Below are 27,695 nucleotides of genomic sequence, written 5' to 3'. Positions count from 1 at the left end.
TGTTGAGTTTTCATTATTTATGACCATACAGAACATGGTGCGTAGATTGCTATGAAATATGCAGCACAGGGCTATTGGGAAGAACACATCAAAGAGGAATATGGAAATGCTCCGAGAACTGCAGGGGCCTCTTAAAGTGGTTGTTTTCCTGATTTTTCTTTAATACAGTTGACACCTTACATGATATACTATTAGATGCCAAGCAAGTTCCCATTAAAATGTGAAGTTTTGTTTTATTGTTACTTAATAACAGGTAGATAATGATAGGCAGTCTTTTTGTAGGAAGATAGCAAAGAAAATAAAACCAGATGAAGACTCAAGTAAAACTCCTATAAAAACTCTGTGATGTTTACAGTTTGCTCTTGCATGATTAATTACTTGGGAAGTCACTTATTTGCCATCTCTTTCTCCCCTGCTGGACTGTAAGCCATTTGAGGGTAAGGACTCTACGTGGTGTGTCCTCCGCTGCCTCTCCAGAGTGGCAGGCACTTAGAACACGCAAGGGTTTATTAATATAAATTACTGTATTGTGTTTCATTTTGACTACAAAGTAATATCTACTTTAAAAAGGAAAATATTATTACTACCTCTAGCTATTGCTGTTTCTGATAGTTTAGCACATTTCTTTCTGGCCTTTTTACTATGCTTATTTAAATTGTTGAGATCACATTATGTATACAGATTTGTGCCCTGCTTGTTTTTTGCTTAATGTTATATCAATATTTTTTGTTATGTTATTGAAATCTTTGTATAAACATCATTTGAAATGACTATGGTATTCTGTCATATTTGATAGAATGATATGTTTCTTAGTCATTTCCAAAATTTTAGCATTTACTTTCTGCCTGATTTTTTGCTATTATAAGTTATCCTGAATTGAATATCTTTTTATTTTTTAGTCCATTTCAGATTTTTTTCACCTTGGTATAGATTTCTAAAATGGTAATTACTGAGACGTGAAAGAATATGAGTATTTTTAGAATTCTTAATTATATTGTCAAATTATTTTGTGGAATTGTATCATTTTGCATTTCCACCAGGAACATATGAGAGAGTCCACTTTATAACTTCTTGCCAATATTTAATGTTACTTTAAAATCTTTTGCTAATTTGATAGAAGAAAATGATATGTTGTAATTAGTGTGTCTGTGATTCCTAGAGAAGTCAGACTTTCCCCAAATGTTTATTAGCTGTTCTCTTTTTCTTTTTCATTAATTTTCTGTTGACGTCCTATTCTAGAGTCTTAGTAGTTTTTGATGAGCTTTTTATTAACTAAGACTAATAATCTGTCACATTTATAACAAATACCAATTCCAAGCCCTTTTAATTTTCATTTATGCTGTCTGGTATTATATAAAGCTGTAAATTTGGACTTTTTCCAAATAGTAAACTGATTATTGCAACACCCATTTGTTGAGTAATCCTTCCACTTCTTCTTCTTCTTTTTTTTTTTTTGGTGAGGAGGATTGGCCCTGGGATAACATCTGTTGCTAGTCCTCCTCTTTTTGCTTGAGGAAATTTGTCGCTGAGCTAACATCTGTGCCAGTCTTCCTATATTTTATGTGGGATGCTGCCACAGCTTGGCTTGACGAGCAGTGCCAGGTCTGCACCTGGAATCCGAACCCCTGAACCCTGGGCCACTAATGCAAAGTGTGTGAACTTAACCACTACACCACCCGGCTGGCCCCTCTACTTCATTCTTAATGTAGCCATTTCTTACTTTTTATGAAGTTTGCGTCAGTCCAGTTATGTTATTTCCTAACTAAAATGATACAGTGCAACATTATGTATAATCGTGTGTAATCATAATGTAACATTGGTTTCTGTACTGCTTTACAGACTGAATGTAGAAAGTGACACTGCATGAAAGAGACCAAAAATCAGTTCTTCATCCCAAGGACCCGTTAAACTCCAAGAAGCATCATATTCAAATAATAATCAAATGATTTCCCAGAGTTTTTCTTCAAATGGAACTAAAAAGGATATCAATAAATGTGTAGATTTTAAAGTGAAAGATAGTAAATTGACAAATGTTGGGAGTAAGCTTGACCATGGAAATAAAAACTTTAGCAGTCCTGAGATTGCCAAAGATGTGAAACCCAAAGCTGAAGGCAAATGGAAAAGATGGGCTCATTTACTTGCTCAGAGGGAGAAGATGAAGGAACACAAGAAAGAAAAGTACAATAAATTTGGAGACAGTTCTGAAAAATGTGTTTTGGAGAAATGGAAGAGAATCCAGTTTTCTCAGGATTACAGTTCCAACAAGATAATTAAGGAAACCTCAAATCTAGAAGAAGGAAGATCAGTTTCAAAATCCCAGCAAAAATCCTGTGATACTCTCCAGAAGCTTGTAGGAGGAAGTGTCTTCAGTGTAGATTCTACCAAGTCGAAGACTAAGCTGGAGAACAAAGAATGCCTGGAAGGCTGCCGGGTGTCATTAAATTTGACTAGGCACCCAAGAGAACGTTTATTTTCAGTTTCCACATGTAAGCAGACTGTTCATGAGTCAAAAGGAAAATATCATCGTGAGCATCATGAAAGTAATGATTCAAGTTCTAGTGCAAACCTAACCCAGGTAAAGTAGTACAAAATGAAGAATACAGGTTTTAGTGAAGAGTTTCAATATGGTCAGATTTGAGTTGTTCCTTTCACTGATTATGATCGTAGAGGGCTGATTCAAATTTAGTTAGGAAGATTTGTATTGGTTCCTTTATTTTGCCCTTTTAATTCCAAGTTCCTTAGGAAGATATCCTGGTAAGCATGAAGGATAAGTAATAGAAGGGAATGTGTAAAAATGTAGAAAGATGCAGTTAGAGATAGTCCTTTCAGAAAGCACTGCTCCAGTGTCTTAGGCTCTTCTGTAACCCCAGGTACTATAGAACACCCAGGGCTTAATATCCTGAATAGCTTTAACAAATTATTTTTGGAGTGCCCCTGTGTGCCAGGCACTGCAGTCACAGTCTGTTTTCAGAGACTTATTCCTGTGAGGAGACATGCAAGCTGTCACCCTAAGTCTGATAAGTACTTATCACTTAATATGGGATTACAGTGGAGGATTAACATGGCCTTGGTACACTGTGGAGGGATTAGTTAAGAAAGGTTTACTGGAGGGGGTAATGTTTAAACTGAGAACTAAAGAATGCATAGGAATTATTCAGGCGAAGGCGAGGTGGGTGGGATGGGAGAAGGAGGGATGTTCTAGGCAAAGGGAACTACAGTCCTGCATTAATGAACCCTTAACGAAGGGATGTGTTCTGAGAAATGTGTGGTTAGGTGATTTTGTCATTGTGCGAACATCATAGAGTGTACTGAAGGGAAACAAAATTTACCACCCCAAAATGTGTCTCTTCAACATGGAGATTACTTTAGGTTGGTTATTTTTAAGAAACAAAAGATTCAGGAAGTCTTTCACGTTACCTTCCCCTTAACTGCCTAAACGAATGTAAAAAACGTGTCTCAGGAAGTGAGCTATCACCTTAGCACAACATGAACTAGGTGGTAGACAGGGAGGAACCTAGACAAGCCTGTTTGTTGGGCTCCCCTTTGTGTCCATCTGTTTCTGTATGGCCCAACACTTGTTTTCCAAATATTTGCTCCTTTTCACCTACTTGTAAATTATCTTCCTTCCCTTTGAAGTCCCTGACTCTGCCCGTCCCCGACATCTTTTGTCTTTAGCTGAGGATGTTATTTAAGGTGAGAGTTTCAGCCATTTTGGCAAGTTACTCAGTTTTCCTAGATTTCTCCCATATATATGTGTTATTAAGCATTTGTTTGTTTTTCTCATGTTAATCTGTCTCATGTCAATTTAATCTTACCAGCCAGAAGAATCTAGAAGGGTAGAGGAAAATTTCTTCCTCTCCCACCATACTTGCACAAACCTAGATAGTATAGCCTATACTACACAGCAATGCTATACAGTACTAATCTGTGGGACCACAGTAGCATATGCGGTCCATTGTTGACTGTACATGTACAGAGATCCAGGCTACAAAGCTTGGCACATCTAGTTTGCTTTGAAATTATGTAATAAATTGGCTTTTGTGGACTAATTTGAGAAACTAATCTCTATAGCTTTGTTTCTATGGCAAATTATTTACCTTTAAGAAAACTTTTAGAACTTCGGTAAGTTTAGAACTTGAAAACTTCAGAAATTCTGAAATTTAGAGACTGCTTGAAATAGTGGTGGTTGAACCTACCTGCTTTTAGGAATCAAGACTATAGATCGCAGTATAAGATACTTCCTGTGAAAAACGGAGGGATTATAAAGAGCAAGGCCAGAAGAGCTTGAGAGAGAGCACTTTTTGTTCAGTGAACTTAAAGGGTCCAAAGAGAGAAAGAATTGAGTTTGTTCTTTTTATTGCTTTCTTAAAGGAAAGCTCCAGTTTTCTCCTGTGTTATAATTAGTTCCCTAGAGTAAATGCAAGAAAGGAACTTGAAGTTGCCAGCATGTTCAGTAAACATCGTCGTATCATTGCTTCATCTTCTTCTTGTGGTGTACACCTCAGGAATAGTATGAGAAATCCCTGCAATGCATCTTCTGGGTTCCTTTGGTCTCTATACTGAATTGCTACACAAACCGAAGGAGGTACATAGCATGAATATTAAGTCGTAGGGGAAGCAGTTTTTGCATGTGTAGGGGAGGAACACATTTCCTCTACCCTCTCTTGGTTCGTCTGGCTGGAGAACTAATTAAATTCACAGGAGACAGAATAGCAGGAGAAAATTAAACAAAGCTTTATATTCTGAGGACCATGGCCCAGGGCCTTTCTTCCCGAAGGAAGAAAGGGTACCAAAGAAGTGGGGTGCACAGAGTGGTTATATACCCCCAAACAGGATGTTTCATGTAGGATTGAAATGTCCATTTTACAATAGTCGCGAGACTGCTCTGTCAGCACAGTGATTGATGGAAACAGCAGATAGGTCTGCTGTCTCGGTGAACACAGCAGGGTGGCAGGTCTGTTGTCTCAAGCTGGGTGGTCACAGGTGAGTTGGGTGGTCGAAGGTGAGTGCAGCAATCAGTTCCTAGCCTAAGGAAAGATGCTTATCCTTAAGGAAATGCCAATGTGGGGGGGAAGTTGCACCTTTGTCTTAAGGCCATTTGTTCTTGCCATAGTAAATGTTTTAAAGCAGATATGCAGTGCGTGCTCAATGGCCACAGTCAGGCCCTTTTGGAAAAATGCAAAGTCAGGCCGAATTAGGTTTACACCAAATGGCTTCCTCGTGTACTCCAATATATCCTATTGCTTGCCATTTCTATTTGTCAATGTATACATGGGAGAGGCTCAGGCAAGCCAAGCAACTCACCAAAATGGCTGAAACCACCACCCCAAACATCATATCCAGCTGAAGACAAAGGAGGATGTTAGGGGTGGGGGGAGTCAGTTACAGGAGGTTACCAGACAGGCACAATAAACAAATGCAGATTTAAGTGCTTGCCTTCCCCATTGATTAAGAGTCTCTAGAGATAAGGTCATCCCCCCTTCTTCCTGGTAGAGAGGGAGATATCATTACAGATGGAGATTTCCTTTACAATGTAAATGTCTCTTATAAAGGGTAAGTAAATTCTACTTACCAGTTGCCTTCCAGCCCCAAATAATCATCATGCCAAAGAGACATATCTTGGGGTGGCCAATTCCAGGCCCCCACACATGATTACTTTCCAGTTAGTGGAATTAATACTCTTTATAAACTATGCCTTTAATAGCAGTCTTATCTGACTTAAAGTCATTGAGACACAGGAGCAGTAAGGAAATATTGTTCTTTCTTGAATATATTATCTTTATCATATTATTGACTGTAGCTAATCATCTTAATATTATGTTTATTGTCGTTTTCCTCACAAATTCCGCAATAGATAATTATCTGCCTGAAATAATGAGTGTACTTTACAAGGAAATAATTGTATTTTCTGGATTTAGTAATCCTGTGGTTTAGAAATCTTGTTATACTTTCCTGAGAGAAAATAACTTCTTCTGTTTCTGAGGTCTTGGAGTCCTTTGATATAGACCACTCTGAGTTTGCGCCCTTCCCTCACCATGGCAAATTAATGTTCTAGAGATTTGTCACTTATAGGCCACTTTTACAAACAGTATCCCACTTAATCCTTACAAGTCTGTGAAGTAGAAATTTATCAGTTTATCAAACATTAATTAAATGTACTTATTATGTATCAGGTATGTTTCTAGGTTCTAGGGACTTAAAGATAAATAAGGTGCTCTTTATCCTCAAGAAGTTCCCAGGGAGGGAGATTTGTAAACAAATACTCTGTGATACAGTGAAGGAAATAGTAGAGCCCTAAGAATTGGGTTGGTGTTAGTATAAATTTTGGGATGAGTTTAGGGAGGGCTCACAAATGTGGAGATTCTTAAGCTTGGTGTTAAGGGTATATAGAGCAAGGAATAGCAGTTTTGTCCCACCACGGTTGAGGGCTAGTGTGTGTAATGGCACAGAGTTGTGAAATTGAATGGCAAGAGTGTGCGTGGGCACTAAGCTGGTCAGTATGACTGGAGTTGAGATATGTGGAGAATCCATAGGAGAAGAAGTTAGAGAGGAAGCCAATGTATTACTTCATATCCCATGGGAAAGATTGGTTTTCTATCTTGTATTCTGTAGATAGTACAGAGCCCCTGAAATGTAATCAGGGAAGCAGTCTAATCAGATTTTCACTTTAGAACCACTCCAGTAGGTAAAACCATTATTACCCTCATTGTTGGTATTCTTTTTGTCATCCCTAGGGAAAGCTTCATCCCATTCCATGTATTTATTAAGCATGGTGGGGGAGGGCAAATAGTTAAATGCCCATTAAGACTTTCTTTTTGGATAAGGAGGAAGTTTTCAGGGACAATTGACATGAACTTTTCTGGATTTGGGGGTGATAGAAAATTTATTGAAGTCACTGGAAGTGGCCTGTGGTCAAAGAGAGTGAAGGGTAGTAGTGACGTAAGTGACAGAATTAAAGATTTCAAATGTCAGGAGCTTCAGGAAGTTCTGCTATTAGCTTGCTTGGCACTTCTTAGCTGAAGAGAACCTTAAAGATCTAGTGAGCTTGAAAATCAGGTGGAGAAGGGATCATGAAATCCAGGGTCATGGAATAGAAAAGCTGTCATGGGCCTAAGTGTGTGACGTATAAAGTGTTATATCACGTGAAGATGGATGTTAGGCAGTTAGGTTGGAAGCTGAATTCCCAATGAAGCAGCATTCGATACACTTGTTTAAAGAGGGTCTGTAATTTGTACCATGTGTAGCCTCCTGTAAAATACATGTGAGTTTGGTGTTAACTTGGAGAATTCTTAGAAGATAATTTGGTTTAGTAGTGTCTTTTGCCAAGTTCCCTACTGGTTTGTAGGGTCAGGTAGGTCTCGTCCACTCAGCAAAAGTGCCAGTGAGACACTGGAGTTAGTGGAGAGATTTTCAATCTCTGCTGGAAGACCAGAAATAAAGCACAAACCTCTGGTGCTCCACCCCTGTGTAATACAATTGTGCGTTTTTTGGGTTTTCCTCCTCAACCATGTTATAATCTTCAAGTTCCCTTTGTTGTTTTGTCATGTCCCTTTTAGAAATGGCTCAGTTACTTCTGGATGAAAACTTCCCACCACCGAAGGCCAGCCTGTTTACCTTTGCCATGGTTCTTTCTATTTCTTAGAGTGGCATATAGTTTTTTTCTCAGAATATGAATATTTGTAGGAATGCATATATGAATGAGAAAACCCTAAAGAATTTCTACCGTCTTTCATGACTTAACAGAATGAGGCTTTTCTATTCTAGGGGCAGTTTCTCATCTGGGGGTAGTTTTGCCCCTTAGGGGGCATTCAGCAACTGCCTTCGTGGAGACATTGTTGATTGTCAGGAGAGGGAGCGGGTCGTGCTAGTGATATCTAGTGGGCTGAGGCCAGAGATACTGCTAAACATCCTACAATGTGCAGAACAGCCCCCAAAGCAAAGAATTATCCGACCCCAAGTGTCAATAGTGCCCAGGCTGGAAAACCCTACCCTGGGTATCTGCTTCATTCTTAACTAATAAAATTACTTTGCGTTTCAGAGTTTTGAAGCACCGTGTTCTTCAGTGTCCCTTGAAAGTATTCAAGATACAGATCAAGAGGTTACTCAAATACTTATTTTTTTGAAGATTTTTAATGAAATTATGTCAAACAGTTCTAGTTTTAATTAGAAATAATGACCATAAAAACCTTGGTGATATAAAAATAACAGTGATCGCTACTTAAATCAATATATAAGTTTTTATGAAGTGATGGAAAATTATTTGGAAAAGTATTTACATTTACTTGATCACCTTTTTGCCTTTGTTTCTGATAAGCTCTAATCTGTTTTGAATGAAGAGCATGCAGCCTATGGCTCACAAGTTATGTCGATTTTTATTTAGTGTTATCACACTTTTGGCATGCTTATGCCTAGGCTTGCCAAAATGCAGTATATTAACGTGTTTTCGCCTCCTTTTTCTAATTAGCAATAACGTGAAAATGTTGTTCAGTGAAAATGAGAGTGCTGCATATTTATTTTTACCTGCTGCTTCATTTCCCTGCTAGAATCTCCTGATTGACCCTCAGAGTTGTTGCATAGGATTTTATGGTCTCTGGTCCTAAATTAAACTTAGATTCATAGAATACTTTGTGTTTTCTATTTAAAGAAGACTTTAAAACCATGTTGTTTGCTTTTTATTTGTGACAGCATTCAAATTTTTGTATTTTTCTGTCTTCTGGGTCAGTGCTGCTTGGTAGAAGAAAGATCTCTGCCCTTTGCTCTAAAGCCAGATTATATTTTCATTTCTTTGGATCAAAATACATCAGGGAACTACTCCCCCTAAGTGAGAAGGGTCTTGAGAGCTAGACTTCAGTTTGTGATGGTTCATAAACTATCTTAGAAATCTCAAGAAGAGCACTCACCATCCACATAAAAACATATTTGGCTCCTAAAATACTTTGAAGTGCTAATAGGAATGAGGATTAAGTTATTTTGAAGGTGTACCATGTACTAGGCTCGGTGAGAGGAGCATCACATTATCTCACTTAATCCTCACACAAATGCTCAAAGGGAATAGGTATTTAACATTCCTATTTTGTAGATGCATAAACTGAGACTCAAGGCAGTTGTATAACTTGCTTGCCTAAATTAAAGTAATGAGAAAAGACCTATTTTTAGAAACCCTGTGTGTGTTTACAATCTCTATTCTTTTACCATGCTGTCTCCATATTTCTGTAAATTTCTTTATTTCCACAAATCATCTCGTCTTAAGTCAGTTAATTGCCGTCTTCTCTTGCTAATCTGCAGACTAAATAATTCAAACTATTTTACTGTGAGTCCTTTACAATGTAGATGCAGATAGTAGAAGAGCCTCGTGCTGCGCATGTGGGAAAAAGTGTGGATTTACCTGTGCTTCCACCTTCTGGAGAGTTAACGAGGTTGGAAATTGACTTGGTGGAAGATGATGTACATTCTTCTGCTGGTATACTCTATATGCGTATGATAATGTTCATGATCTCCTGTGCTTTCTTAAAAATTAAGAAAGTATATTTCTTTTGGCTACAACGATAAGGTCTAATATTTGTCTTATCATCATTTGTTTTATATATCTCACATTATTAGTTGGTTAGAAAGATTTTCGCTTTCTCTTTTTGCCAAGGGGCGGTAATCAGAGTTGTGAGTTGTGTTTTATTCTTGCTCTTAATCATAACTTTTAACAATTTCATTTATGTAAAGCACTGATCAGAAATAATGCAAATTGCTCAAAGGTATTTCTATTCATGGATTTCTTATATATAAAATTTTGATCATTCTCACTATGGGAGAAGATAATGACAGATATTATCCAAAATCTGTTGGTATACTCTCTCAATTTGTGTTTATAAAAATAGTAATGCTGTCTTACATTCACATTGCATTTTTCAGTTTACTAAGTGTTTCCTGTGCATTAACTTATCTGATCCTCACGTTTACGTTTTCTTTCTTTTACACATATTTATCTTTTCAATTATATTTTACTCAGAGTATATTTAAAATTAACTTATAATTCCTAAGCACACAATTACCAGTGATGCAGGACAGTGTTTGGCAACATAGTTACTACTAGGGCAGGTTAGTTTATGATTGAAAATTCACCCATTTATCATATTCAGCTGAAGTCAAAATTCAGCAATTCATAATATTCTGCGAGTGGATAATTAAACACTGATTACTGTTCTTAAATAAGAATTGGAGTAAATTTACCTTTGTTATTGTTGTCTAAAGGAATACCTTCTCTTAAGAATGCTCTCAAAGTTCTGTGATATCGAAATTTTAGTTATTATACAACTCTATTATGAGGTGTCATCAAATCCTAACTTTGCTGTTTTTCTCTAGCAAATACTGCTTCAGACAAAAAGCTTCTAATCGTAATTGATACAGATATTCTGATGAATCATCTCAAATTTGCTAAAATTTTGAAGACAACAGAAATCACAGGTATTTATAAAACATTTACTGATTCTGATTTTCTTATTTGAGTTGATATTTTATATTAACAGTGATGTGGGGTTTTTTCCCCACGTATGTTTCCATTTCGGTATGCTATTAAGCACATATGTATTAAGCATAATCAGCTTAAGTAAAAAAAAAAACAACAACAGAGCCTTCACAGGTTAACCCAGCAATCTAAACTTCTCTTGTTTGATATCGAATAGTATTTGTTTTTGTAACATTCTTTTGACACTTACATCTATTTTTAATTTTCATTTTTTATGTATTATCTCTTTGTTTAGGTTGTGAATTCCTTACTTTAAAAAACTTCAAATTCTCCTACAGCAGTTCAATTTAGTAATAAGTACTTGTTGACTTCTAAGAAATCTTTTCATTTTTCAGGCTTTGACAGACTTGTATTAATAATTCCCTGGGTTGTTGTGCAAGAGCTAGATTGTATGACGGCAGGAAAACTGCTAAAACATGCCCAGCACAAAGCCATACCTGCAGTTCATTTCATCAATGACAGTCTCAAAGATCAAGATCGAAAGCTATGGGGTCAGTCAATACAACTCGAATCTCAAAAACTTTGTAAGTATTGTTCTCTCACGGTCCTTCCTGATTAAGATTTGTTTGGGTGCTGACTCGTTGGAGGGAAATGGTGCAGAACTTCTAAGAAACTTATAACAATTGGAATGTGAAATGCAGAACACAGTGATCGTTTGGGGTATTCTATTAGGCTTTGGTTTTGGGGGTCTTTGATTTTTCTTTTTCTTTTTTTCCTAGACCACCTTAGGTTATGTGTGTATTTCACAGATAGTGACAACATAGTTCTAACGTATAGTTGTCTATATTACAGTACTTTGAATTCCTTTTGTAAAGATCATTGTTGAGTGATGAGGCCAGTAAGTGATCTGGGTTTCTAGTCTGTCACTGTATGCAGTTAGTATGATGCAGAAGCAGGCACTGTTTTCCTCTCGTCTGTCAGAATCTATAGTAAGCAGGTGTTCTTATAATAAAGGTCTATAGATTTCCTCCTAATTTTTTTTTTCTGTATTAGTTTCTTTTATGTCATTTTTAAATCACTCTAGTCTTAGAACCAAGTATGTTTTTTATGTTTTATATAACTTTTTAGAAAAAAATCTGTGTGTAGAGCAACACTGTTATATACACGTGTAGAGGATTTATTTCATGCTTCAAAAATTTGTTTCTTCCCAACTCAGAATTATTTGTATATGTAGATTCACATTATTTTAAATATCATGGATTTATGTTATTTACTGTACCCATATTTCACTATAAGACATGAAAGACTTTGTCCAAAACTGAATCTAATCATGATATTAATCCTGAGAAGCCTTTTGGCACAGCTATTTAGTCTTAACTCTTTGAGGAAAAAAGGCTTCCACCATCCATTCATTCATTCCCTTTGCAAATATTTATTAGCTCTTGGTATATCCCAGATACAGTGCTTATGCATTTTGAGAAGTAAGTTCGTATGATGTTTCAGAGCTTTTAAAGGAAAACCATGAGTAAATATGACTTATTAGAATCAATAAAATGTTAAAATATTTAAACACATTGTATTAAATTGGACATCTTAGTCTTTTTTTTACTTTTCTTTATGAAAAATTTCAAATGCAGAAGAGAATAATATAATGAATCCCTATGTACCTATCACTTGTTTTCCACATTTTGCTATTGTTTATTTTCTCATTTTCTTTTCTACTTCTCCCCCAACTCCTGGAACTCCTGCAGTAGTTTGAATCAAACCCCAGATAACATATCATATCATTTTTACCCATAAATACTTTGGTATGTGTTACTAACATATAAGACTTTTTATTTTATTATTATTTTCTTGTTGCTTTTTCTCCCCAAATCCCCCCAGTACATAGTTGTGTATTTTAGTTGTGGGTCCTTCTAGTTGTGGCATGTGGGACGCTCCCTCAACATGGCCTGACCAGTGGCCATGTCCACGCCTAGGATCTGAACCGGTGAAACCCTAGGCCACTGAAGTGGAGCACGCAAACTTAACCACTCAACCATGGGGCCGGCCCCAAGACTTTTTATTTTAAACAGCCACACAGTTAACAAAACTAATCCCTGATCTAAGCTATCATTTTGGTAAAGCCCCAGTCCTTATAAGCGGTGGGAATTTTTCTTACTCTTAATATTTTATTGTTTTTAGTTTGTTGATGCAAAATGCATTTTATTATATAATGATATAGATATTAATGATAATTATAGATAACACTTATATGACCATTATTCTCCAGACCCTTTTCCAAGTGCTTTACAGCTAATATCTCATTCAAACCTTATAGTACTTGTGGAAGATAATTTTATTAGCCCCATTTTTTTTTTTTGAGGAAGACTGGCCCTGAGCTAATAACCTCCAGATCAAAAAGTGGTTGTGAAGATTGGTTAATATGTTACATTATAGTACTTGATTGCTCATGGCCTGCAGTAGGTGATAATTCTCTCATGTCTTCATTATATGAAAAGCTTATGCAGGTTGATTGGAATATGTAAAATTCTCTTCCCCTAAATGGACAAAGATTATTAATAGGTAATTCACAAAAGAAGAAATACAACTAGTCAGCCCATTGTTTGCTGCAAATATGTTCCTGTTTGTTGTTTTTAATATTATTAATTTCCCATGTATAAAAATTTTTATTTTGTAGCTTTCACTTTTTCCTTTTTTTTTTTTTATTGCTTCTAAGTTTAGAAAGTTCCTCCTTCTCAGCAGCTGCTGGGAATACTTACAGTGCTTCAGGGCTTTAGGAATATGAGTTAGTAACTTTCAGGAGAGCAATTTATCAGTGTGGATCAAGAAGCCTAAAGATATAATTCTCTTTCTAGAAATGTATCCTAAAGAAATAGAGATGCTCACAGTGATTTATATAAATAGTGTTCACCACAGCGTTATTTATATAGCAAAAAATTTGAAACAATGTAACAATTGGAGAAGTTATATACGATGCTATAGCCATATGAGGGAATACTATATTTTGAAAAATGTTAATCAAATGTAATATTAAACAAAATACGATTTAAAAGAATATAAAGTACAACTCCAAATTTGTTAGATTATGCATATATACTTAGTGAATGTTGGTTATATTTAGCTGATGAATTATGAGTTATTTTAATTTTCTTTATATTTTCTGAATTTTCCTGATTTTCTATAGTTATTTTATTTTTATAATAAGGTAAAAATAATTAAAGGCAAAAATAAAGTTATATGCCACCTCCCCTACCAGACGTTTGTTCCATCATTTTTATGTTTTCTTTTATTATATTTTTTGTTGATTCATTTATTTGCCAAATATTTGTGCCAATGCTGTTGTAAGTGTTGGGGCTGCAGCAGTGAATGAAACACACACAGCCTGCTGCTGAGAGGCTTAAATTCTATTTAGTATTAAAAATCATATTAACTGTAGTTTATACAGAATTTGTTTTGGTGTTGTATGTCAGTATAGGTCATTGCTGTTGAGGTGCCATTTAAGCTGACTCTTAGTAAGTATATATAACTTAAAAAGCACATGCTGTTGCCATATGTTGGGCCAAGTGCTTCATATCAATTTCCTCCTTTAAACCTCCTGGTTAAGCAGTTTGCCCAAGGTTATACGTCTGGTAAGTGAGAAAGCAGGGATTCAAACCCAGATTCGTCTGTTTCCAGAGACTTTGTTTTGTTCACTTTTGAATAGTACCTGAGCAGATGCTCAAAAATATTTGTTCAATAAATACTTCATGACTATTCTTGCAGTTTTAAGTGTCTTTTCCAACCCCATGTATCCTAAAAACGTCTTTTAAGTTGAGATAGCTTTAAGCATGATGTAATCGCCTAATTTACTTATAATCTCTAAGTGACTGAACTGAGACTAGAATTCATAGCATTTGGTTTCTAGTATGGCACTTAACTTGCTGATTATGTTTCTTTCCTTTGTGTTCCTGAATAGGCATATCTTATTCCATTTTAGCAGTAAACTAACCACTTTGTTAAACCCATGACTATATGCTACTGAATTCTAGATCTAGAATTTTCATGGCATTATTTTACTGTGTCTTACCTTCCTCTTTTTATTTAAAAAGTTTTCTTTCTTTTAGATGTTTTTGATTTGTAAATACAGCCTAGATTGTTCATATAGTATCTGGATTTTTTTTTCCTTTTTCTCCCCAAAGCCCCCTGGCACATAGTTGCACATTCTTCGTTGTGGGTCGTTCTGGTTGTGGCATGTGGGACGCTGCCTCAGCGTGGCTTGATGAGCAGTGCCATGTCCGCGCCCAGGATTCGAACCAACGAAACACTGGGCCACCTGCAGCGGAGCACGCGAACTTAACCACTCGGCCACGGGGCCAGCCCCAGTATCTGGAATTTTAGTGTGCTGATTGATTGTTGCTTTTGTTAAATTTGCAGATGGATTGAGTGACGAGAACAATGATGATTGAGTATTAAAATGCTGTCTTCAGTACCAGGAATTATTCCCTTGTTCTCTTGTTATTCTGTGCATGTGAGTTTCATAGTCATTTTACTCTTTTGTTTTAATAGCAACTTATCCCAAAGAATTTTTAAAAATCATACTGTATCCACCATACCAAGGATCTGAAACATGCATAATTTTCTAAATCTGCCGGTAAGCATATTCAGTTATATCTCACATTCTTATAATGTGTAAGCTATAGAAGAATGAGATTTGAATCTCATGAAATTTCATTTCAATTTAATTTGTATGATATTTAGAAGACTTTTGAAAAAGCAGGGGAAAGTCAATTTAATATCCCAGTAAAGTAGTTCAGAAATAAAAATCTGACATTTTTTGGTCATGAGGCAAGAAGCTTATTTAATCGACTAATTAGTTTGTTGGGGAGGGTAGGTTATGTAACACTTATGTCCTGGGTGCCTGTTATGGGGTTGGAGTTGGAGTCCTGGGTCTGCCACTTATCAGCTTTGTGACCTTGGAAAGTTGCTTCACTTAGTTTTCTTACGTGTAAAATATAGGGAGAATAATAATACTTGCCTCGTGAGGTTATTGTGAGTATTTAGAGAAAAAAATATATATATATATAAAGGACTTAAAGTTGTGCCTAGTACATCAGATGCTCTCTATAAGAGTTTTTCCTCCTCCTTCCTTCCTCCTCCTTCCTTTCTTCCGTTCCCAAGTGATATTTTCATAACTTAATTCTAAGGTAAAACTAACAATGTTAAGCAAAATTGTATTCATCATATGTGAGAAAAAGCTCTGAAGGAACCAAGCAGAGCAATTTTAATTTGCAGCTTTAGTCTGAATTTTATTCACTGCAAAATGGGAGTTTTACAATTTCATGATTGTGCCTGAATTCTCTGTGAAATGGAGTGATTATAGAAATGAAGAGCCCTAAGATTTTTCTTGTAAGGGGGCTTGGTCAGTTATCATTTTAGCTGTCTTCAAAGATGTTATTCATTTTGGCATTAAATGAAATATTAGAGATTTCTATCTCTAGGTTTTAAATTTTTTTTGATGAAGGACATAATATATCGTTTTGGAGTTTGTTCAAGGCTGAAATAGAACTAGTAATATGTTGATCAGTTTGAATTTGAGATAAGCTAGATTTGAGAGATAATTGTTATGTAATTTTTTTAAAGTTCAACTTAGAATGAAAATTAAATTGAAGAGACTTTATCAACTCTCCATTATTTCTGCAATCAGTGTTTTGGGATTAACAGATGTAACATTTTGTAGTGAAATGAACATTTGTAATCAAACCTTACTTTTTAAAAAAAATTATTTTATTGAGGTCATATTGGCTTATAATATTGTGCAAATTTCAGATGTAGTTTATTATGTGGGGCCAGCCCAGAGGTGTAGTGGTTAAGTTTGTGTGCTCTGTGGCCTGGGTTTCATAGGTTTGGATCCCAGGTGTGGACCTACACACCACTGTAGCAGCCTCCCATGTACAAAATAGAGGAAGATTGACACAGATATTAGATCAGGTGCAATCTTTCTCTCACACACACACACACAAATACATTATTATATATCAGTTTCTATATAGACTGCATCATGTATACCACCAATAGTCTAGTTTTTATCTGTCACCACACATATGTGTCCATTTACCCCTTTCACCCTCCCCGAATCCCCTTCTCTGGTAACCTCCAATCTGTTATCCTTATCCATGCGTCACACCTTACTTTTCATTCTGGCGTTAGCATGCTCCACATGAGCCTGTTTTTATTTTTATTTTTTCCTATAAAGGGTGATAGTCATGCCTACTGTGTAAGTCACACCTCCTTATTATAAGGATACATTTATATTGCTTAAATGGATGATGAAGATGATAATTAATATTAATTGATAATGATAGTAAAGGAGAACCCTTCTATCATACTATATACTATACCTCATTCTAAGTGCTCTACTTACATTTACAATCCTAAATATGGGCCAGCAACCCCTTGTTAGTAACTTCAGTCCATATCTCTCTTCTAAACTCTAGACTAGTACATTCATCTACTTATTTGATATCTCTACTTGGATGTCTCACAGACATCCGGGACGTACTGTCTCCAGAAACGAACTCCTGATCTTTCCTTCTAAACTGTTTCCATCTGAACAAAAAGTCCCACCTTCCACCCATTTGCTAAAGCCAGAAAACTCGGAGTCATTTTTGATACCTGGCTTCCCCTCATAATCTATATCCAGTCAATTCGCGAGTCTTGTATGGTCTTTTCTTTATCTCCCCTGCCACCATCCTATGTCAAGCCATGTTATTTTTCCTCTTTTCTTCCTTTTCTACTCTAAGATTAATTATGCTCTCTACTTCTACACTAGCTCTCCTTCATTTACTCTTCAAAAAGTAATAATGGTATTTTTAAATTTTTAATTTAAAAAATTTCATTATGGAGAATTTCAACATATTCAAAATGAAAGAGAGCTGATAAACTCCAAAGTACCCAGCTGCAACAATTACCGTAATTCTGCCGTCTTCTATCTATATTTCCATCCACTCTCTGTTCCCCATATGGTTATCTTCATACAGTTCTTTTTTTTTTTTGAGGAAGAACATACAATATTAAAATGCACAAATCTTAACTCTACAATGTTGACAGTGGGTACACTGGTGTAGCCTGCATCCTCCTTGATATATAGAACACTTCCATTGCCCCTTTGTGCTCTTTTTCTGGTTTCTAAAGGTGGAAGCTTAAGTCATTTATTTGAGACTGCTGTAGATTTCTTTTTAAGCACTGCTTTAGCTGCATCCCACAAATTTTGATATGTTGTTTGTTTATTTTTATTCAATTCAATATCCTTTATAACTTCCCTTATGATTTCCTTTTTGACCCATAGGTCATTTAGATGTTTGCTGCTTAATTCCAAATATTTGCAATTTTTCCAGTTATCTTTTTGTTATTTATCTGTACTTTAATTCTGCTATGGCTTGAAAACATAATTTATAGGATTTCTATTCTTTTAAATTTGTTAAAGTTTGTTTTATGGCCAAGAATATGGTCTACGTTGGTGAATGTTTTATGTGCACTTAAAAAGAATGTATATTCTGCTCTTGTGGGTGGAGTATTCTATAAACTTCCATTAGGTCAAGTTGGTTGATAGTGTTGTTTGGGTCTTCTATAACTTTTCTGATTATCTGTCTACTTATTCTACGATTACTGAGAGAAGAGTATGGAAATCTCCAACTATAATTGTGGATTTGTTTACTTCTCTTTTCAGTTCTATTTGTTTTACTTCATATATTATGAAACTCTGTAGTAAGATGGATACAAATTTAGGATTATTTAGGATTCTCTTCTTGGAGAATTTACCCCTTTCTCATTATATAATATCTCTCTTTGTTTCTGACAATATTCCTGGTTCTGAAGTCTCCTTTGTTTAGTGTTAAGATCACTATTCCAGTTTTGTTTTGGTTAGTATTTATGTGGTATATCTTTTTCCATCTATTTACATCTCTTTACTATCTGAGTCTTTAGTTTTTTTGAGGATGGCATAGAGTTGGTACTTTTGTCCAAGCTGACAATTTTTGTCTTTTAATTGATGAGTTTATATCATTGATTTATTTGGTTGGATCAAAATCTACCATTTTGCTAATTATTTTCTATTTGTTTCATCTGCTCTTTTCTTCTCTTTTTCTTTCTTAGGTTATTTTTTATGGTGCCATTTTATCTCCATTATTGATTTATTTATACCTTTTTGAAAAAACTTTTTAATGGTTTCCCTAGTGTTTACAATATACGTCTTTATTTGATCCAAGCCTACTTTCAAATAATATTATATTGCTTCACATGAGGTGTAAGGATCTTATAACAGTATATTCCCAATTTCTTTCTCTCATGCTTTGTGATGTCATTGTCATATATTTTACCTTTATGAAATAATAAACACATAGTACTTTGCTACTATTTTTGCTTCAGTCATTTACTGTTTAAAGCATTTAAAAATAAAAAAATGAATATTTTAATCTTTCATTCCATTTTTAGCACTTTTCATTGCTTTTTATAGATTCAGGTTTTTGTCTGGTATCATATTCTTTCTGCCTAAACAACTTTCTTTGACATGTGTAAGTTTGTTGGCAATGAATTTTCTAGTTTTGTTTGCCTGATAATGTCATTATTATTTATTTTTGAAAGGTATTTTTGCTGGATATGCAATTCTGGGTTGACTTTTTTTTCTTCTGGTATTTCAAAGATGTCACTCCATTTTCTTCTAGCTTGTGTGGTTTCTGATGAGAAGTCTGCTATAATTGTTTTGATTCCTCTTTATATAATGTGTCTTTTTTCCCTCTCATTGTTTTCAGGATTTTTTTCTTTGTCTTTTGCTTTTTTAGCAGTTTGTTTTAGCAGTTTTTAGCAGATGTGCCCAGGTGTGTGTTTGTGTATGTGGGGGCAGGGTAGAGAAGAGGGAAGTTATGCTGTTTGATGTTCTCTGAGCTTCTTGGATCTGTAGTTTGGTGCCTGTCTTTAGTTTTGAAAAATTCTTAGTCGTTATTTCTTCAGATATTTCTTCTGCTCCATTCCCTCTTTTGTCCTCTGTTATTACAGAATTACATTGTAGTAGCCAGCCTCCAAGATCACCCCAATGATCTCTGCCTCTTAGTATTAAAGCCTATGTGTAGTCCCCTCCTCCACCATACCAGGCTCAGTTGACTGCATAATAAAGAGCAGGCATCAGAACTGATAATGTTACTTCTGCGATTAGGTTATAAAAGACTGGGACTTCCTTCTTGGTCACTCTCTTTCTTCCTCTCTCTCTTGGATCACTTCTTCTGGGGAAGCAGGCTGCCATGATGTGAGCAGCCCTCTGGAGAGGCCCACATAGTGAGAAACTGAAGCCTCCAGCCAAGAACCAGTGAGGGCCTGAGGCCTGCCAACAGCCACATGAATGAGTGCCAACTAACCTTGAAATGGCTGCAACCCTAGGCAATACCATGCTCCTGCCTTGTGAGAGAACTTGAGCCAGAACCATCCAGTCAGGTTGCTCCTAGATTCCTGACTCTTAGGAGCTGTGAGAGAATAAATGCTTGTTTTAAGTTGCTAAGTTTTGGGATAACTTGTTACACAGCAGTAGATAACTAATACATGTGTGTATGTTAGACTGTTTGATGTTGTCCCACAGCTCTGGGTTTTTTTTTAACCTTTTAGTCTCTTTTTGTTTCAGTTTGGGTAATTTCTGTTGACTTGTCTTCAAATTTGTTTTTCTTTCCTCACGTATTTCAAGTCTGCTGAGGAGCCTGTCAAAGGCATTCTTCATTTCTGATAACTGCTTTTTTTTTAATTGCTAGCCACTTCCATTTGATTCTTATAATTTTCATCTGTGCGGAAACTGCCCATTTGATTTTGCATGCTATTTACCTTTTCCATTAACTTTTCCATATCCTTTAGCATATTAATCAAAATTATTTTAAATTCCCAATCAGATACCTTCAACATCTGTGTCATATCAGAATCTGGTTCTGTTGATTGCTTCATCTCTTGGCAGTGTGTTGTTTTTTCTAGGCAGAATTTATGTGCAGCTTTTAGGGCTCACCTACTCTGTGGTTTCCTCCCTTCTTCAGTTTCGCCTTTAACTTTCTATCTGCCCTGGCCAGTCCTGAACATTGTCTTCTGACATTTCAAGCCACTAAGACTGTGGCTTTCTGTCATAAGCCGTTGATGAATTGGGGAATGCCCTCAGGCGAAAAGATAGAAACTTCTTGTTTTCACCAGTGTAGTGTCTGTCTTGAGGGTAGACCCTCTTCTAGCTTCTGCCTACATTTTAGTGCTCTCGAGAGCCTTCAGATAGTTTTCTGTTGTTGTTCAGATTTTCTAATTCTCATCTGTGGGAAAGTTAGTCTGATCAAGCTGTTCTGCCATTAACAAAAGCCGGAAGCCTGCTGGACTCCAGAATAACAATTTAACAGACACAGATGTGATCATGTCACTTCCCCATTGAAGCCCTTAAAAATGTCTTTGCATTTGTTAAGGTCCTTGCCTTTCTCTCTAGCCACGTAAATTGGTCTCCTGCACTATGCTCTAATTATACCGACTTCTTTCTGCAAATAGCAAATTTACACCATTTGTCTTATGCTCCCTCAGACTAAATTTGTAATTGCCTGCCCTGTGTAAATTATTTCTCTTACTGTGGCTCTCTATTTATTTCTTTTTGGATGATCGTATTCTTGTGTTCAAATCTGGCTTCCACGTTCCAGGTATAACTTTGGACAAGTTACTTAAACTTTTTACACCTCAGGTTCTCATCTGTGAAATGGCGATAAGATTAGTACCACTCCCACCTAGGAGGTTTGTTGTGAGAATTAAATGGATTGATATGTGTAAAGTGCTTAGAACAGTGCCTGGTACCAGGAAAACTTTTGATATATAATAATTATTATTATCCTCAAAAACTCATATGATGTGCCTCTGCTATGTGTTAATTCCTTTATCTTTTCTGTTAAAAAAATTGCTATCCTTTGTTAATATGTATGCTGAGAATCACCAACCTCTGATTAGATCCCATGTATTTTGAGTTGCTGTGTGATTTATCTTACAAAAAATAAAATATTTTTTACTCCTAACCTCAACCTTAGGTATGATAGAAATTTAAGAAACAAAGGCCTAATAAGTGGTGTGAAGTCACTCAGTAAAGAATAATTGAGTGCAGAGTTGTTAAACTTATCTCTGAACACAGATGTATGTCATCAGCCCTGTATATCTAAGCAACAATTGAAAGCAGGTAGTATTCTTACTACAAATAATTAGAAATATATCTTATTTTATATACTAAGATTATTGATAACAATTGGAATTAATAGTAAATTTTCATCTTGTACATTTAAAATAACATTGTTTGGAATATTTGCTGGCACATAAATGGTAGAAATAAATGAATGCTATAATGGTAATCCAAAAGAAAACATAATTAACATTATTGCCTTCTACATACACTTTTACAAATTAATTTGAATTTTTGTCTGCACACTCACATTTTTACATATTTATAATCACTGTATGCATGCTATTTTGTACCTTGAAGAGTATGGCTTTTAAATTAATAGTAGCTACAGGAAATATTCATTTGAGGTGGAGAGAATCTTTTTGTTTCTTTCTACAATTAGCCTTATATTCATAACCTTCTATTAATACAGTAAAAACTCAGTAATAGAGAAACTTGAGGGACTCTAGTAATAATTATTTTTTAATTTTAAACTAATACTTAAAAAAGCTAAAGGCCATACTGTTGTTTAATCTCTTTTTCTTGACCAGAATAATCTGTTCTATAGCTTGTTATTTGATGGTATATTATATTAAATCTGACATAATTTAAAAATACATCCCACCTTTTTCCTCTGTGGGGAGTGTAATTATTGAAATCTCTAATATTGTATGTACCTTTTACATATAATTATAGAAAAATTCATATGTACACATGCTACTTTTTTGACCTTTTTGGTAATAAAATTTCTTTTGTCATAAAATTCAAAATGGCATTTATTAGAGGTAACAGGATATTCCAGTGTATGGTTTTTCAGGGGTCACATACTTTCAGTTTGCCCATTATATGACTGTCATTTTTAATCCTTAGTTTGTATGTCTAGAGATAAACCACTTAATATTTTGAATTTTCCAATAAAGAAATTGCAGTTCTTTTCAGGTATCAAAATAGTAATGTTAATGAAATGATATTAATTAAAATAATAAAAGCTCATTTTAAAAGGAGAGGGTGTAAAGGCAGTTAAGCTGGAGATTTTGGTGCTTTCATAGCATATTTCATCCTTCTTGATGTGAGCAGCAATTGGAAAAATATACTATTTTTGGAAGCAAAACATTTTGATCCATAGTTCTTGGTTTTCTATTATAAATATATGTAAAGCATTTTTTGAATTTTTCCTTTTTTGGAAAATAAAAATAAAATTGTAGTTAAAATATCACACTCATTTCTTAAATTTCTATTTTAGTAAAAATATTTAGTTGCCTTTTGTCAAAAAGATAAAGCATTGGCTAACATAGTATATTTATCTTGCATCTAAAACAAGTATACTAGAGATACATGTTTCTAAAAAAAGTATTGGTTTGTTTTCCAAGTAATTCAAATACTAATTATATACATAAAGTATTTATTAATTATGGCTTAATACTAACTGTATATGTGAAATGTTTACTATTCGTGTCCTAAATAAAGCCTGTAACTGGTTTTTTTAAAGAAGCAGCACCTTTGGAAGAGAGCTATGAGGAAGAATCTACAAATTCTGGACTACTCATTCTACTTGAAAGCATCATATCTGACCTTGAAAAATCTCTTGGAACAACTTTATCTTCAATATTAGAAACAGAAATGAAAATTGCTTTTGGAAACCTTTGGATGGAGGTGATTATTTCAACCCTAATAGTTGAAAATTTCTCTTTTATTGCTAAAGATTTGTTACCTTACTTTAAGAAATATTTCTTGTATAAAATGTGTAAGCTTCATTGTACTAATCTATATAATATTATGGTTTTTTTTTGAAGTTTTTGAAAATACTTTTTGAAAATTAATTGATGGACATTTCCTAAAGACCAGGACTATATTTTATTCATTTTTTCAGTGAACAAATATTTATTGTGAATCTCCTAGTGTCAAACACCTTGCCTCATGGAGCTGAAGTTGAATTCAGAAAAATTTCTCTCATATGTGAGTCAAAATGTCTTGTATAGGGAATTCCCCTAGCAATATGTATTCAAAGAAGTATATATTTTGGCTTATGTCATGTAAATATGAGAATCAGAGTATAAATTTGATCTTATTAGCAAGATATCTTGAATTTTCTTTAGACTCACATCTTTTCTGCAATCAGTAAAACACAGCATTTGGCAATAGTGGCCTTTTTAGTTTAGTTTAAGGTTTGTTTGCTGTTGACATTTATAGCTGGGAGAAACATTATTCCCCATCAACTATAGACTGTATCTATTCCAGATGTTCACGGAGATGCTAATGTTTGCCAATATGATGTGTTTGCTGCTTGGTTATTATCAAGTGTTGAACCAAGATGAAGAATGATCAGATGCTTCTAGGAGGGTTGACATAAATTAGATATTTCCTAATAGAGTCTAGGAAAATCATTGCATGTGAATGCTTCCAAAAAGGCCATGCTGACGTCTTGAGGTACTAAGTGATCAATCTTTTTTTTTTTTGAAAGATTTTATTTTTTTCCTTTTTCTCCCCAAAGTCCCCCAGTACATAGTTGTATATTCTTAGTTTTGGGTCCTTCTAGTTGTGGCACGTGGGATTCCGCCTCAGCGTGGCTTGATGAGCAGTGCCATGTCCGCGCCCAGGATTCGAACTCACGAAACACTGGGCTGCCTGCAGCGGAGCAGGAGAACTTAACCACTTGGCCACGGGGCCAGCCCCTCAGTCTCTTTTTATACATGTCTTTGCAAGAGTGTAGCAAGTGTCGAGCATAGTTGACAACTTTTTCTATATAGATTTTTTCCAATTATATGAAATAACTAGACTGATTTCCTCAAAGAAATGACTGTGTTGAAAAGTAGATTGATGCCCTTTGCTGGTTAAAACTATGCTTTTTCCAATTAGAACTGTGCTTGCTTTTCACACATATAGTTTCTGAAACTATAAGGACTAATACAAATATGAATTTTACAAAAGCAATTTGCAATGGAATTAGCCTTTAAGATTATGATTGGCTTTAATAAAACATCTTTTTAGTTTAAAAAGAATTTAACTATATTTTGCCCAAAAATGTATGTAGGAATTCCTGAATAGGTACTTTTTAATAATAGGAATAATAAATAAATCAATAGATGCTATTTTTTTCTAAATACTTTTTAGATGCTGTACTTGAAACCACCATGGACTCTAATACATTTGTTACAGTGCTTTAGAAAACATTGGTTGGCTATATTTGGATTAGTTATGGAAAAGAACTTGCTTTTAACCATTGAGAGCCTATATGAAAATCTCTACAAAGGTATGAATCTTTTATTTTGTATTTAGCAGTGTTGTGTTAAAGTGAGACTAGGAGATATATTCCATGGGATGTGAAGATGAATTAATAAAAAATTTGTCATTTACTTCTTAATTATTCATTTTTAATTCTAATTTCTAATAGGAATTTGTGACAGCTGGTTGAACAGAGCTTATGACTCTTAATGGTATCATTGTTGATGTTACTGGATGTTGTGAATATATAATTTTTAATAATGTTTAAAACTTTTTAAACCATATTTTACAGTTTATTCAGATATACAAATAGAATTATTTAGATTTTTTTTAATTTCTCATTAGGTTTAACATGCAAACTCTGACCACATTTCATGTACTAATTTTAAAAATAATGTATCAAGGTTTCTATCTAAGCTGTAGGGATAAGGAATAGGAAAGCTTTGGCTGTGGTGCGTAGTGAATTTTAGAACCACCAAAGACTATATTCCAGCACTTAGTTGGTGGCTTTTAAAGTACGTGGTACAGAACCTCTTGCAGCACCTCTGGAGTTGCCACAGACTGGAGGAGGAAAGGTTGGTGAATGGGGAGCCTGGTAAGTGGCCTCTGGCCCTCAACTCCGACTTTAGTCATGCAGCTTCCTTTTATCTGTTTATCTTTGGAAATTCCATGTAAGATTTGAAAAAGAAAGTTTCTCTGCTAAGAAGAAAAAGATGTGAAAAGCACTGATCTAATGTTATTAAAGCCCATTGTTGTATGATGAAGAAAACTAGCCCTGAGAGGGTAAGTGATTTATCCAGAGTCAAACAGGTATGTATTGCTGTACCTTTAAAAAGCAAAGTGTAGGGGCCAGCCCCGTGGCGTGGCGCAGTGGTTAAGTTCACAAGTTCCACTTTGGCCACCCGGGCTTTGCCAGTTCAGATTCCAGGTGCCGGTTCGGATCCCGGGTACAGACATGGCACCGCTTGGCAAGCCATGCTGTGGCAGGCATCCCACATGTAAAGTGGAGGAAGATGGACACGGATCTTAGCTCAGGGCCAGTCTTCCTCAGCAAAAAGAGGAGGATTGGCAGCAGATGTTAGCTCAGGGCTAATCTTCCTCAAAAAACAAACAAATAAAAAGCAAAGTGTAACCATTACTAGGATGTTCAGTTCTTGATTTTTTTGAACTCCTAACATGAAGTGATCTATTTATTCTATGTATTACTTTATTTATTACTTATATCCTGTCAACTTTTAAAAAGTAACTGTGAGTATGAGGGCTATTAAATAACAATCTGATTACAAGAGGGTTTAAGTTAGGTTTAAAGGCACAAGAGCCAGGTAATAAAGAATCAGAAAGATAGCTTTACCGTAAAACATATGCAAACAATTATTGCATCACTTGAATACAGATTTGAACACTCAGCTTCCTGGAAGCTAAGACAGAACAAAAGCAAAAACGTATTCTATAGTAGGTATACCAGTTCTCTCTCTCTTTCCCCTGAAGTGTAAACTCTTTGAAAATTTTTATATTTTTAAAAATTCCTCCAGGGGATTTAAAGCTCCTAATTAGCGACTTATGACTTATACGTGGTAGATGTTGCATGAATGTCTCTTTTTAAAAGTTACCAATTTTTAAAATAAAGATACTTTCCAGGCATTGTCTTTAACTTATGGAACTTATTTATTAGGGGTATTATTATTTAAGGGACATGGAACAACCTACTGGACATGTCTTCAAAGCAGTTTTGCAAGATATATAGAAACACTTTTCATATCTTTTACTAGGGGCATAATTTAGTGGAGTCTCTCAAAAGAGAAAATCCATAAACCGTGTATGATCTTGAACGAGATTTGGTTTCAAACAGAGGGTATCTGGTTGCCATCTTCCATCTGTCTGTTTTCCAGCGGTGGGCCGTGTTTCATTCTTACACGCAGCTCAGAGGTAGTGGGCAGCAGCTCTAACTGGCAGTAGGGAGAGAAGTGAAAAGATGGTGACTTTTGCTTCTGCTAAAAAGTCATTTTTGGAATCATTGTGTGTGTAATTTATTGACCCTTGGTCTAGAAGAATCTGATGCCTAATGTTTACTGACTTGTGAAGAATACATAATAGAAGTACAAAAGTGCCTTCTGCTCCAAAATAATTTTGAATTGGAAAAATCACAGTTTATGATTTTGTTTAATATCTTTTTTTTTTAAAGATTTTATTTTTTCCTTTTTCTCCCAAAAGCCCCCCGGTACATAGTTGTGTATTCTTCGTTGTGGCATGTGGGACGCTGCCTCAGCGTGGTCTGATGAGCAGTGCCATGTCCGCGCCCAGGATTTGAACCAACGAAACACCGGGCCGCCTGCTGCGGAGTGCGCGAACTTAACCACTCCACCACGGGGCCAGCCCCTTGTTTAATATCTTTTAATAGTATCCTCAGCTGTTGAGTTATACATATGTGTTTAACTTCAGTATAGCAAACTCGTATCCTTAGATCCATTCATAGAAAATTGTATGGAAAATGACTAATAGTTTTTTCTGGCTTTGTTATCTATATTTACTTTAATCTAAATAATTATTGACCTATATAAGCATTAAACTGTTTAAACCGTGTAGATTTCTTTACGTTGTGTCTAAGTACTGAATTTATGTTTATTTCCCTTTTGCCCAAATCTTAGTAAAGGATTTTTGTATGACAGAAGTCAAATGATTGATTCAAGAATGTAAGCCCTCCTGAACACTGACTGCCTTGGAGAAGCACCCTTAAAAGAAGTTGTGTCCAGTTTCTCCTCCTCAGGAGACTTACTGGATTCATCTAGTCTACATGCTGTCCTATGTGTAGCATCTCTCATCTCTCTTTTCCCACAG

The 27,695-nt window shown here is 35.3% G+C and overlaps 1 protein-coding gene across 3 annotated transcripts; it reads left to right on the top strand.

The window, feature by feature from the left end:
* The first annotated feature begins 1,777 nt into the window (after positions 1-1,777).
* LOC138917985 (transcriptional protein SWT1-like) lies at positions 1,778-27,154 on the top strand. Of its 3 annotated transcripts, none has more exons than XR_011426704.1 (3): positions 13,078-14,966; positions 23,128-23,291; positions 24,750-27,154. XR_011426704.1 is itself a non-coding variant. In XM_070237099.1 (2 exons), exons 1-2 carry the CDS (start codon positions 1,943-1,945, stop codon positions 8,165-8,167), a joined length of 762 nt encoding a protein of 253 aa, XP_070093200.1. In that variant the 5' UTR covers positions 1,778-1,942; the 3' UTR covers positions 8,168-9,520. The 3 variants fall into 3 exon arrangements, 1 of the variants encoding a protein (XP_070093200.1); XR_011426703.1 differs by lacking the exon at positions 13,078-14,966 and adding an exon at positions 21,411-21,659; XM_070237099.1 differs by lacking the exons at positions 13,078-14,966; positions 23,128-23,291; positions 24,750-27,154 and adding exons at positions 1,778-2,575; positions 8,039-9,520.
* The last annotated feature ends 541 nt before the right edge of the window (positions 27,155-27,695 follow it).

Source organism: Equus caballus, chromosome 16 (assembly GCF_041296265.1).
Source record: "Equus caballus isolate H_3958 breed thoroughbred chromosome 16, TB-T2T, whole genome shotgun sequence".
In the NCBI taxonomy this organism is placed as follows: Eukaryota; Metazoa; Chordata; class Mammalia; order Perissodactyla; family Equidae; genus Equus; species Equus caballus.
This window is presented reverse-complemented; position numbering and strand designations above follow the sequence as displayed.

What these genes read in the sequence shown, in the direction of transcription:
- LOC138917985 (XM_070237099.1), top strand. Translation starts at nt 1,943, where the DNA reads ATGATTTCCCAGAGTTTTTCTTCAAATGGAACTAAAAAGGATATCAAT. An exon ending in CTAGTGCAAACCTAACCCAG is followed by an intron (nt 2,576 to 8,038) that starts GTAAAGTAGTAC and finishes TTTGCGTTTCAG; the next exon opens with AGTTTTGAAGCACCGTGTTC.